At 34.0% G+C, this 14,355-nt stretch overlaps 1 protein-coding gene across 1 annotated transcript in view; it reads right to left on the bottom strand.

Moving 5' to 3' along the window:
- Window positions 1–14,355, bottom strand: part of CNTN6 (contactin 6) — a 295,431-nt gene that overhangs the window by 69,564 nt on the left and 211,512 nt on the right. The window contains 4 exon segments of the mRNA XM_084989161.1: window positions 838–988; window positions 3,294–3,423; window positions 4,882–5,018; window positions 8,841–9,025. Coding sequence (XP_084845287.1) covers window positions 838–988; window positions 3,294–3,423; window positions 4,882–5,018; window positions 8,841–9,025 — 603 coding nt within the window.

The raw sequence follows: 14,355 nt of genomic DNA, 5'->3' as shown, positions 1-14,355 counted from the left end.
CTTTCTTTACACTTTTGTTGTCTTTTCTTTCACTTGTCCTATCTTATTATTTATGTTACCTGCCTGGTATATGTATGAGTTCATGACACATAGGATGCAGAAGTGCCCATTGAACTATTTTCATATCTTCAGCACAATGGCTAATTGATAGGAGTACCTTTTTGCAATCTGATCACATAGTAACACAAGTGGCTCATTAAAATAGAACTGCAACTGTAGTCTACCAAACTCTGGGTATACAAGGTTCTACAGCACAATGGAATGGAATGTATTATAAATAAAGAAAAACATCTGTTTTGTTCTGTCAGCATTGTCCTAGAAAACATGACAGTGCCGATCCAGGATTTCTCAACTATATCGTTAATAGGAGGAAACCTCTCTTCTTTCTCTACAGGAACCTCTCTACATTTTCTTCATGTGGTGAATTCATTTTGTCATGGGGTGAACACCTGTGTGACTATTTAAAAACCACAACACCAGGTGTACGAGTATGAGGTCTCTCTCCCTGTGTAATGCTCTTCTCACTGATATCTCAGCAGGCTGGGTCAGGAAAAAGCCTCAAAGCTGAATATAGGAAAAGGTCTTAAAGGATTTTTAAAAATGTATCTATTTCAAGTGTATGCACTGAAAATATTGCAGTCAAATAATACAAACAGCTTCTAGCCTTGTAAGATCCTTTTGTTTTTACCATCATGTGAAAAATGTCTGGTATCTGTAGATAGGCAGTTGTAAATTTATCATAAGGGAGAGAATTTTGGGAGATCTAGTAAACCCTAAAAATTTGGTGAATATTAATTACAAAATGTTTACAATATTAAAGAAGAGAGATTTGTTTACCTTTTGCTTTGTCTCAGGTTTTCCATTCCTCTTTTCCAGGAGATAGTAGCTCTAGGGAAAGCATTTGGTTTGCATTCGATTGCAATATCCCCACCAACTTGCACAACTGAATTTTTTTTAACGGGATTTTTGGAGAAATCAGGAGCAGAGGCTAAAAACAAAATTACAAAATTGCTAAATTATTCACTTAATTAACATGTATTAACCAAAGAGGTAATGTAGTATACAAGAGAGAGATTTCCAGTATCTGTAACTAAACTCTTTTTCAAGCTACTTTGCTCAAGGTGTTTTTGGTCTAGTTACAGACCTGGCATTTTGGAGTCAGTGTTTCCATTTGTAAAATGAAGGTGACAACAGATATTATCTCAGAAAGTTAGTGTGGGAATTGAATGAGATAACGTTCTATAAAGAAGAATAGCATAGTGCCTAGCACAAAGTATATGCCCTGTAAATGTAATTTATTTTTGCTTTGGTACTGGTCATTGCAGCAACAAAAGCAAGCTGGAGGAGGGGAGGAAGCAAGTTACAAAAAGGTTACATTCTTAATAGCATTTATAATAAAGAGGTGAAGATGATTCCACAAGAGACATAGACAGAATTTTAATCCTGACTAGGGAAATCACTAAATCTCTTATAGCCAAGATAATGATCCTAAATGTGGGGGAAAAGATATAAGTATATATAAAACAATGAAATAACTTAAATCAGAAATACTGTATCATTTCAGATTTCTTTAGGCATGCTTTTAACTGCAAAAATAGAAATAGGCTGCCTTCTGTTGAAGCAGGCAGGCTGAGTAGAAACTTAAAAAAAAAAAAAACAATTCTCAGTCTTTGTCAGTTTCAGCTTTGTCCTCACTAAATAAATACTGAACAAATACCAAGTCATGATAGTGATAAATTATTAGATTGCCTAGGGTGCATTCAAGTCTTTCCAACTCCATACATGTGGGAACCTGTGTGTCCAATCCCCGTTCCTAACCTAAAGTCTATATGAACTGAAGTTCTCAGATACACCACATTCTCTTGCTTCTGGGCATTTCAGTTATGGCTTCCTCTGCCTTTCCACTGACACACTGTGTGTCCTTTGTCTTCTGGTCTTAGCTTAAAGAGAACATCCTCAATTTATGTTCAACTTGTTATAAGTTCTGATAATGCTCCATTCTTGACCATGCTAATCATGATATTTTAAAATTTACCTTTTTTTCTTTGTGAAACTATAGGTTCTATGAAGGTAAAGATCACTTTAGTGTTGATAATTATGTTTTAGTTGCTTAGTACACACTAAATATTTAAAAAATAGTAATAATTGAAGGAATAAACAAATGAACCAATGTCCATCACCCATAAGCTCATGAAACTTTGTATTTTTGCTTGATTCTTCCTCTCTTTTATCTCTTGTCTTTGCACCACTAAGAAAGACTTAGGATGAGGGATATCAATGAGTAATTTACAGTAACAGATGCCACTAGTTAGCTGTTTCAGAATATCATCCTTGAACTGCTTCTGTCTCAACATTTTCCACTATAGAGGTTTATTTTCCTTTCACGTCTGTCACATGGCAGGGTTCTAGCTAATGGCAGGAAAGGAGTGTGCTCTAAGAACTCAGAGGAATTTTGCTTTTCCAATGAAAGGGATGGATATGAATAGTTCTGTCTCCTCCTTCTTCTGCCTGGAGTGTGGAAATTGACTTCTATAGCTATAGCAGTCATACTGGAACCAGAAGGCTATAAGCATAAGGAAAAAGTTTAAAGAACAACATCAACAAATCACAGCACCATTGCTCAGCTACCTCCCTGAAGTTCTTGTTGAGATAAATCTGTTTGTGACTGTAAATTTGAGATTTTCTTTTCATACTTTTTTTTTATTTGCAGGTGAAAACATTCCTAATAGATACTTTCCTTTTTTTTTTTTTTTTTTTTTTTGTCTTTTTGCCATTTCTAGGGCCACTTCTGCGGCATATGGAGGTTCCCAGGCCAGGGGTCAAATCGGAGCTATAGCCACCATCCTGCACCAGAGCCATAGCAACGCAGGATCTGAGCCGCATCTGCAACCTACACCATAGCTCATGGCAACGCTGGATCCTTAACCCACTGAGCAAGGCCAGGGATTGAACCCACAACTTCATGGTTCCTAGTCTGATTTGTTAACCACTGAGCCACGATGGAACTCCCTAATAGATACTTTCTGAATTGTATTCAAAACTTCATTCTGAGATCAGCTTTGGAAGAGCCTCTTCTGATTTGGATTCACCCAGTGCTGGGCTCCTCCAAACCCTAATGTGTTGCCCAAGCAGAATAATAATTCTAACCTTGTGGTTTTTTAGAAGCTAATTTAGACATTTCTCATTATTTTAAGGGAAAGTTGTTTCTAATTTACAGAAAAATCGGATTTATTTATAATCATAGCTTTATAAAATGTCATTTTGAATTTCTTAGCTATAAATGAATGACTTACCTAATACTCTCAGTTCTGCATTTGCATAAACTATCTGATATTTGTTTTCTGCTGCACATTGGTAGATACCAGAATCTGATACATTCAGCATAGTTATGATAAGTGTCCCATTTTCTATTTGAATTCTTTCCTAAGAAAAGAAAAGTCATATAAAGATGCTAGTGTGTTAACATAGGTATACTCGCAACAAGAATACATCAAACATTTGTGCATATCTGTGAGTTACACTGTTTTGGTATATGAAAACTGTTGCTTATGAAGATGAGCTTAAGGTCCTTCACAATCCTGAACAGCTTTCCGAAGTTTGAAAAGAAAGGAAATATTCTTGGTATAATTTTAGTGGTTAGTACATTTTAGTCGTTAGCATAATTTTAGTGGTTAGTATAGCCTCTGCATAGAATGTATGATACCTTTCTTTATATAGTATATGAAATAATTTGGAACACTCTACCATTCCACTTTACCAGAAAACATGGTTAACAATAATGATAGACACAGATATATTGATTAAAAAGCTTCCTTGTCTTTCCATCATAAAGTCTCAGAAAGACTTAAAACGTGATGATGTGATAATTTTATAATTAAGTCATAAGTTGGAGGAGCTAAATTCTTCTCTTCTGCAGCATACTATAAAGTACATTTAGACAGCCAAAACCTGTTATAGAATCCCATTTGAGGTGTAGAGGTACAGTTTTGTGTGTACACAATGAAATATTTTAATAGTGCAAACACAACTTTAAATATTTCAGACCTATTACTATCCTCTAAAGATAATAAAAGTAGGCTGGAGGAAACAGGGAATGTTGTATGCAAAAGGAATGCAGGCATTAAATTCCAATAAAGCTGAAACAACAGCATTTTATTCAGCTTATAAACAGCAGATGTTTTTTGTGTCTCTAGCTGTGCTTCTAAGTGAAAAGTAGAATGGAGAATTAATACAATTATTTAGATAATTTGATGGGAAGAATAACATCTCATTCTCTGTATTTTGAGAATAAATTATGCTTTAGATTGAAAAATGTGGATAAGTTCCTTAGTTTTCTACCTTCCTAGGTTGAGAGACAGCCATTAGCTTTCATGTGAGCAAGATATTGGGCAATAATGATTAAGACCTTGAGTCCTAGAATCAGACAGATTATGTTTAGCCTACTAATTCCAACATTTTCTAGCTGCTGTGTGACCCTGGGCAAATGTGAAACCAAATTTTTTTCATCTGTATAAGTAATACTTGTATCTCTCTCATAAAGTTATCCTGAGGATACAATAATATAATGCATGGGAAATATTTAACAATAGGTCTTGCGTCATACAAGAGTTCAATAGATGATGTTGATGATGGGATTTGAGTATGGATCAGTCACCAACTACCATGTGACCTTGTACAAGTTGTCTTCTTAATTTTCTCATTTGAAAAATAGGGATAATGTTAATAGCTACTTTGAGTTGTTGAAGAATTAAATAGAGTATGTAAATATTATACACATTTCTTAGTATGTACTTAATACTTCAGAAATATTAGTTGCTGTTGTTTGTAATGAAATTTATCCAGCAGAGTAAGTGAATATTTAATACCAGCATACTTTCTTACCTCTGGATTGAGGCGTTCACCATTTTTTAACCATGTGTACCAAGGGTTTGGCTTCCCACTAGCTTTGCATTCCCAAAACAAGCTGTCATAGATAGACAGGTATGTATTTTGTATTTTTTGTTCCCATTCTGGAGGGGCTGTTTCAAAGAGAGACAAGAACAACTATTTGGCAAGTCAGTCTTCTAAGACATTATGCTATATTCAAGGACTATAGAAATCATAAGACTAAGGCTAAATGCATCCAGTAAAACTGTACATCATGATTTGTGGGAAGGGAAATGCAGGATCCCCCCAATGTGGACCACAGAAATTCTGTTGTAAATATCTGTGAGCCTTTGGCAGAAGATAAATGTCTGCCATTTGTCATTTTTCTGCACCTGTATAATAACTTGAGCATTGTGGGAACAAGGCCAGAGAATATTTCCATGATAAATATTAGTATGTAGATCAGTTAGAAAATGCATATCAAAGTTGAACCCCCTGAGAGCAAAAGGTCATTGACTGTATTTGGATTGAGCTAATTAACACTATTGTATCTATATCCTATATAACTTGATTTGATAGTTGGCAGCATAAATCAAAATCAGCCTTATCACATTTTAGTAGGATTAATATCTATTTTTTAACCTCAATAAAATTCTTAACAGAGAATAAGTACTTTTAGAATTGTATATAGATTCAGCACATAACTTTAATCCTGGACATGGATTTTCTAAAACCTTATTTTCTAATCTGAGAAAGTTCTACATAGTACAGAAGCAAAAAGCAACGGATATAATTGTTGTTAAAATAGTACTTAAGTATTAGGTAGTATTATCCTTAGTATCATTCATGGAAAAAGTTGGTATACATTTAATGTTTTAAAATTAATATAATTTAATGCTCCAACTTTCTGAATTTGCTTTTTAATCCATCTTCTTTGTTTAGCTCTATTGGAATAGATGAATCTTCCTTTAGAATCTCAGTCTTTTACAAGCTGGATGTTTTAAATGTGTAATTGCACCTAATTCTCCATCCAACCTTTTGTAGCAGATCTTTTGCATAGATGTTAGGTAACCTATGCAAGAAGACATAGTTAGAAAATACAGAAGCCTTAGTTTGAACCCTGAAGGCAGAGCCTGGGTCAAGGACTTGTGTTCACGTTGTTTATTTGGGAATGATGGCCAAGGGTAAGGTGTCAGGAAAAGGGAGAGTTAACAAAGAAGGAAAGAGTCAATGCAAGGATGAGTTATTGAGTTGACCACCAACATGGACTGTTGGTACTCCATCCTCTGTGATTGTCTAAGGAGTCTCTATAACTACCTACCCAGGGAAAGGAAGAGGAAGCATTTAATCACTGGCTCTTATCCATAGTTATGCCAGAGCAGAGCAGGTATTAGCTGTTAGTACATCCAGGTTATATGTGCTTAAGTGTTGAGTAAGTTCTTGAAGGGGCCAAAGAAAACTGGAGCAAGAAACAAAATGGCCTTTGTGTAGCACCTGAGACATGATTCTTTCAGGTTATACTTGGAAAACATATGGTTTCATCTGTTCACTGCAGCAGTGGTTAGTAAGAAGTGGTACCAAGAGTCTTTGAAACGGTGTATGAGGATGTCTGGTTTTTCAGGGTTTTCCCACTGTGATACCTGCTTCCACTATGATGGAAGGTCCTTCAGGGAGCTAGTCATTGAGAAGAAAGAATCAGATGTCCCACTGTGGCGGAATGTAAGCCTAGATTACCTCCTGTGGAAATCAGGGTTATTTCTGGTTACAGAATATGCTTCTCACAGCCCTAAGGGACAAATTAAGACATCGCTTAGAAGAATTGAGTGTATTGGTGAAATTGAACCATGTTTCTGTGCATTATTAACAAATTTTTTAAATTGTAGATAATCATTTAGAAATTTCCCTAACATATGTTTGGCCTGGGAGAGGAAATGCATGCTCATATAAAATCTACAAAGTTTATAGGACTTTGAAATTGTTTGGTTTGTGACATAATGCAGTTACTGTAACTTTAAATGGTATTTATTTATTTAATGTGCACATTTCTTAGAGACTTAGGAACAAATTTTAAATCTTCAACTATGTAGGAACTACATAAAGAAGAGAGAGTAAGATTTTAAGCCTATCATGTAGGTTTGGGTTTTAGATATTTTTTTACCTAATTGTGGTTGTCAAGCACTTAACTCCTTAACTCACTTAACTCCTCTCAATGTTTTCCTTTTTTATAATGATACTAATACCTTATAAATTTATTTTGGAGGTCATAAAGAACATTATAGATAGATAGGATTCTGAATTATAATTTAAATTAAACTTAAATATAGCAATATAATGAACTAAGAGATTCTTTTCTTGAAATTATTCAATTCTCAGATAATTGAGTCAATTCTCTGTTCCTTTGGGAGCATAGTGACAACTAAATTAATGTGTCCTGAAGAATTATTTTGTCTTATTAATCAATTGCCCATTTTTCTCCCACAAGGACCATTTGGACTCATTAAATGGCTAATTTGGTTGTGATAAGATGTCATGTGAATGGTCTTAGATTGCCATATTGAAGGGTTATTGTAGAGTAGATAGAGTCTAGTTTCAGAAGATTTGTCAAGGTTCTTATCTTGGATCTTGACAAATATTATCTGTGAGATCTTGTTCAATTCATCAAAGTTTACTTACCTATGATATTACTGAAATTATATTTCTACCTCTTATTATAAATGTCATATGAATTAATATTTGTAAAATCTTCTATGTAAGCTAACTGTTGCTTTATCAAGGTGAGAGAAAAACTTAATTATGATTCCCAGTGTATAGATACCTCAATCTTCTGGTTAATCTCTTGGCTATATATTTATTTACTCAGTAGAAAAATGAGATACCTAAAAACTAGCCAAAGTCTGCAATATCTTGGTGTGCCCACAAAAACTCCCACTTACATCTTTACTGTTTTATTTACAAAAGATTCTAGATACCAAAGGCTTTCCTTTAAAAAGCAGGATCTATCAAAAGAATATGAGTATAAACTCAATCATTCCTTTGCAGCAATTACAATTTAGACTTGTCTAAAATTTTTAATAGTTATCAAAACATATTTTCCTTCAATTATTAATCATTGATTATGAGTATATCACATAGAAACATGTCACATAAAAAATGATTTTTGGCCATATATAAAATAGATGCAATTTTAAAAAGTCCCCTACTACAGATGTATTAAATTTAGCAAAGAAGAATATTTTATTTTTTATTTTTATTTTTTTAATTGTAAATATTCACATATTTAAATAAGACATGCATGTCTCTCACAGAATACAAAGGTTTTCATCATATTTAAATAGCAAAGAAGACTATTTTAAAAGCACAAAGTATTTTGATAATTATGAAGTATGTATTTGACATTAAAAAAAAAGTGAATTTCATGCAAGAGTATATTTTGGCCTGGATGAAAGACATAAAGGCAACTTTTAGAAAATATATGCTTACATCTCTTATATTTTTAAATAAGGTAATGACTTTATTTTTCTATTGCCTACATATGAGTACATAAATATAAGAAATATAAACAAATACTTAAAACCACCATTAAGTATTGTATTTCTGTCATTTTCTATTTCTTTTGTAAATTCTAAGTGGGGTTATAATTAAGGTTGATATAGGCTGCTGCTGAAGGTTTTAGAGGAAATGCATTGAATTCTATGCTACATTGTGTTATAAACTTCTATGGCTTAAATATGACACTGCTGATATTTCCAAAACAATTGTAATAAAAAATATCATGCGCAGACTATGCTAAAATTAAAGCTATATTTTAAAAATTATCATTCCCATATGCTAATCATTATATGAAGCATCCTAATTTGGAAATGTTCTCTATTTCTCCTATGGAAGTTTTCTATAACATGCTAATCACTTTCATTATTTCCTATAAAGAATAATACCAAATATTTTTTATACTTTTGGAAATTGTATTAGCTCACCATAGAAAATCAGTTGACCCTTGGCAAGATTTCTTCCTCGAAGGTTGCCTGCAATGCATTCATAGAAGCCTTCATCTTCCTGTTGAAAGTTCGGGATTTCAAGGATAGCTTGGGATTTGCTGTACTTGACTTTCCCTGGCAATGGGCTTCCGTCCAACCTCCTCCAACTAATATCAGGGACTGGACTAAACAGTTATACCTCATTAGAATAGAAGATGGTTTTGTCTTTGTGACAGCAGGATAAAATAAAAAATGTCCTTAAATATAACTCTCAAAGAAAAAATTCAGTCAGTCTATTATATTGCTTCTTATTTTCAGATCATTCAGTCATTTGCCATTCACTCATCGGTGATTTTTAACGCTTTGTTTAAGTGTTTGCCACATGCAAGTCATGGTACTATATGATCCAGGAATGAATTAATGAATAAACTAAACATGTTCTTTGCCCTCATGTTGCTTACAGACTAGTGGGGAAACATAAAATAAACAAATAATAAAAGTATATTTTCTTAAATTGTGATAATTGAAACAAAGGAAATAGGGTACAGAGGATAGTAACATGATTATATCAGTTTAAGCATGGTGGTCAGGAAATTGTTTATGAGGATGTGACATTTAAGAAGAGGCAAGTGCTCTATTTATAGACTGAAACAAAAACACATATTCTTCTATACCTAAATTGGTACTAATAAGTAAATGAAGATATATGATGTGTGAGCTAAATTACCCAAGGGGATCAGTACAATATAATAGAGGCACATGAATTGGGAGTATAAAATATATGATCCTCAAAAGAATATAGTCATTTATAACCAATCTTCTAAAAAAATAACATGTTTACATTGTCTCTTTTCAGAAAGAATTTGTAAACAATCCCTTTATTTATAGAAGTTTAGCTTACTATCTTAAGTCCATTATGTTAGTCTAATATGATTATGTTCTAAAACAGCAAATAGGAGTCCCCATTGCACAGCAGAAATGAATCTGACTAATATCCATGAGGATGTGGGTTCCATCCCTGGCCTTGCTTAGTGGGTCTGGGATCCAGCATTTCTGTGAGCTGTGGTATAGGTCAAAGACACGGCTTGGCTCTGGCGTGGCTGTGGCTGTGGTGTAGGCTGGCAGCTGTAGCTCCGATTTTACCCCTTGCTTGGGAATTTCCATATGCCATGGGTGTAAGCCTGAAAAGCAATAAATAAACAAACAAATAAACAGCAGAATACATTTTATAATACATCACTAATTTTTAGAGATACATTCATTAGAGATGAATTTAGAAATTCATGGTGAGGAAGGCCTCACTTGTACGGGTAGAAATATAAAGATACGTAGGCTGAAAATAAAGTTATAACCAGAAAATATTCCTTAATAAATGAATCACTTGTAAAATCAATTTCTTTTTTGTTGTTGTTGTTGTTGATGTTGTTGCTATTTCTTGGGCCGCTCCCGCGGCATATGGAGGTTCCCAGGCTAGGGGTCGAATGGGAGCTGTAGCCGCCAGTCTACGCCAGAGCCACAGCAATGCTGGATCTGAGCTGCGTCTGCAACCTACACCACATCTCACGGCTACGCTGGATCGTCAACCCACTGAGCAAGGGCAGGGACCGAACCCGCAACCTCATGGTTCCTAGTCGGATTCGTTAACCACTGCACCACAACAGGAACTCCTAAAATCAATTTCTAATCTATTTTAACTAACATCTTTCTTTTCTTACTTTCACATAATTCTTCACTCTCTTAATAGATTTTCAGGTGCTTTAAATCCTTCTACGTTAAATATATTTCAAATTAATCATAATATTGATAGTAGTAATAATAATAAAGCATTTTGCAAAGCCACATTATAAACTCAGTAGAAAATGCAGGATTATTTCAAGTCTACCAAAGTAATGTAGAAGAAGAATTGTGGAAGCACATACAAAGTGGTTGACAAATAAAGATGTATAGAGTCTGAGCAATAACAACTGCAGAAAATTAGTGGTGATGACTCAGTGGAGGCTTCAAATAAAGCTTGAAAACTGATGAAGCACTAGGAATTTTTCATTTGCAAACAATTATGATCTTGCTGTGTAAACCAAAGATACACAGAGTTTAGAAAAGTCACATGTGTGCTCACACATATTTCTCAGAAAACGTACTCCCCAATCAATATTTGATTCATCTGTATTTCTCAGAATCAGTTTATAGTTACAAATACAACTTGAATTTTGTTAAACATAACATCATTATTATAAGTTTTGTTTTTGTCCTTTTAAAAAGCCTTGCCACTTAGCACACATTTAGGTTGATATTTTAGTAAAATGGCCTATTCTTGCTAATAGTTAACCTCAGATAACTATTTCTTATTCATTCATTTTATGAAATACCAAACTACAAATAAAAATCAAGCTCTAGAAGAAAGTTTACTCACATAGAAAGGATTTTTGCCAAGTCTAGGGCAGTATTATCCAACTTCTTAAAATGCGTGTAGTGGTTAAGTGAACATAAAAGTTAGTATCTATGGGTGGTGAAGATATGAATGCCTTTCATTTTCTCTTTTATGCTTATCTCTGTTTTCCATTATTTTCCTACAATGAGCATGTATTACCCATGTAATAGAAAATTTCTAAGAAAATTTATTTACAAAGAGAAAAATAAATAGAGGCTTTGATATTTATCTGAATTCACGTTCCTTTGTTATCTTTTTATGACAGTGTATCTCTGAGATTTATGACAAATACATGCAAAATATTCAACTAAAAAAAGATTTTAACCTGAAACATTGACAAAAATATTGTAGCAAAAAACCAAGTATTTTCTCATTGTTATATCATTGTTCTTTATTTTTCCTATGAATACAGAAGTAAAATTTCAACCTAACTAAATATCTGAATCTCTGAACCAGTATTAAACAGTTTGATATTTAAAAATAATAACTAATAATATCAGAACAAATAGCTACAGTTTATTAACCGCAAACTATGAGCCAAGCACTGTGTGTATAATGTGTACATGTAATTTCATTTCCTTTTTCTAAAACTACAGGTGGCAGAACTGGGATTTATTTCCAGGTTTCCTTGCTACAGAACCTGTGTGCTTACCAGACAACACAAACCCCATAGCTATTGTAAAATCAACCTCTGATAACTTTCATATTTGAAATTTTATAAAAGTGGATCTCCATTTTAAGGGGCCAAATTAATGGGGGCAAAAGGAACAAGTCCCACCAATCCCAACTATTCTGACTCCCTGCCCCCCAACCCAACACCAAAAGAAAATAACTCATTGATGACATTGAAGTCTCTCTGGACAAGCATTTTTCCCTTAGTGGATAAAATGGCATATCCTACATAGATACACCTTTGCAATAGAAATAGTGTAGCAGAAAATGTCAGTGCTTCACCCATGTCCCTTCTGATCCCATAGCCAACCCAATTCTGATGTATTTTCACCCTAAAGAGTTAGTAGATGCATCTTTTTGGTTTTGCTTTTTTTTTTGTGGAAATAGTGGTTTTCTTTTTTTTTCTTTTTTTCAGTTACATATATACATATGTCCATTCTTTTTTAGATTCAGTTACTACAGAGTATTGAGTAGACTTCCCTTTTCTATATAGTAGTTCCTTGTTATTTATGTATCTTATATATAGTAATGTATGTATGTTAATTCCAGCCTCTTAATTTATCCCTCCCTACAATGTTTCCCATTTGGTAACCATAAATTTGGTTTCAAAGTTCTTGAGTCTGTTTCTGTTTTGTGAATAAGTTCCTTTGTATCACTTTTATTATATCCAACATATGAGTGATTTAATATGATATTTGTCTTTCTCTGATTTACTTCACTTGCTACGATAATTTCTAGGTCCATCCATGTTGCTGCAAATGGCATTATTTCATTCTTTTTATAGCTGAGTGATACTCCATTGGATATATGTACCACATCTTCTTAATCCATTCATTTATTGACGTGCATTTAGGTTGTTTCCTTATCTTGACTATTGTAAATATTTCTGCAGTGAACACTGGGGTGCAAGTACATGCATCTTTTTGCTCTCAACCATCCACAAACTGCTATAGCTAACTTTTCCTTCACAGGGGAAAAAGAAAAAGAGCTAAAAGCAGTTAGGAATTTACATACTCCTTGGAGTAGTTCTTAACCAATAACTGACTGTGGGCTGAGGTGTAAATATTCCAGTTATCCCCCACCATGGTGAGGTACTTCTAGGTGTGACTGCTCTCTTTACAAACTTCCCTACCAGACCGAGGCAAATTTGTCGTCTGTAGGGCTTTGCTTGATGTTATGCTCTGGCTTCTTTTTCTTTCCTGTCCCAGTTGTCCATCCTCCCATCAGTTCTTCATAATAACCCTTCTCAAAAGTCACTTTCAAAAAAAAAATATTCTCTCAAGATCTACTTCTTGGAAAACTAATTTATTATAACCTCCAGTATGCTCTAATCATGTTCTACTTTAATTACAACACTAACTTTAAAGAAGCCTTAAGTACTTCTTAGCCTAGTATTTCTATATAGCCATGGGACATACCTAAAAATGGTATTCTGTGGATTTGAACATTAATGGCATATAAGACCAAAGACTAAACAGTAGAATTGTTGTGAAGAACTATGGCTATAGAACGTATTTTGAGAACAGTGCGCTTTTTTTTCCTTACCTCACTTATGACTGGAGTGATAAATCTTCTCTTATAAACCACTCAACTATGGTGAAGGTTATAAGATTCAGCGTTCGGGCATCTAACATAAGAATTTTTAATTTTGAAGGTGGGTATAGGAACTAGACTCCTGTGTTCTCCATCTGCAGTGGATGTGTGTTTGGGTTTTTTGGTCTGCATTTTGATTTTCTTTAGAAAACTCAATGCTTCTCATTGTTAGTCTATCTAAGGTGAAGTGAGAGGCTCTACATCTGGCTTCAGAAGAGAGCATGAGATTCAGATCTTGCCATTAGAAGCTGGTGTACCATAGCCATCATGGTTGGTCAACTGTGGGAACAAGACAACCCAATCAGAGACAGCTAGACTCAATTCTAGGACTGTTTTTGGAAGAGCTTTTGAAGAAATGATATTCTGTTGTTAGGGTTTCCTCAGTCATTGGGATATAAACTTGGAACTTCTAGGCGACAGTTCCCCACCAAATGGAGAAGATACCTTTGAAGGCCAAAGCTAACACAGAGGAAGGAAATTTGGAATTCTTCAAATGCTTACATCAAGTCATGCCTAATGCCCCCCCCCCAAAAATTCTTTTTGAACATTTCTGTTAGTATAGACTTTTTTTTTTTGCTTATTTAAAAAATTTTCCTGCTGCTTTCATCCAAAAAAGACAATGAATAGATTCTGAATGCCTGGGTTGAAAGGCTAGTTAGGTTATTTTCTGTCTCTGTGACTGAATTCTATGGGATGGTAAATTCCTTCAGGATATTATATTTTATACTGTAGATATTATAGAATTCCCAGAGCAGCTAACTATCAAAAAATAGTCATACAAACATTTATTTGTTTAATTAAAATTCTTATCAGGTGCATTTG

This window comes from Sus scrofa, chromosome 13, assembly GCF_054392235.1.
Source record: "Sus scrofa isolate SSC_HxYL_T2T_F1_AM1 chromosome 13, Sscrofa_HxYL_maternal_Yorkshire_Landrace_v2.0, whole genome shotgun sequence".
NCBI classification, from domain to species: domain Eukaryota; kingdom Metazoa; phylum Chordata; class Mammalia; order Artiodactyla; family Suidae; genus Sus; species Sus scrofa.
This window is presented reverse-complemented; position numbering and strand designations above follow the sequence as displayed.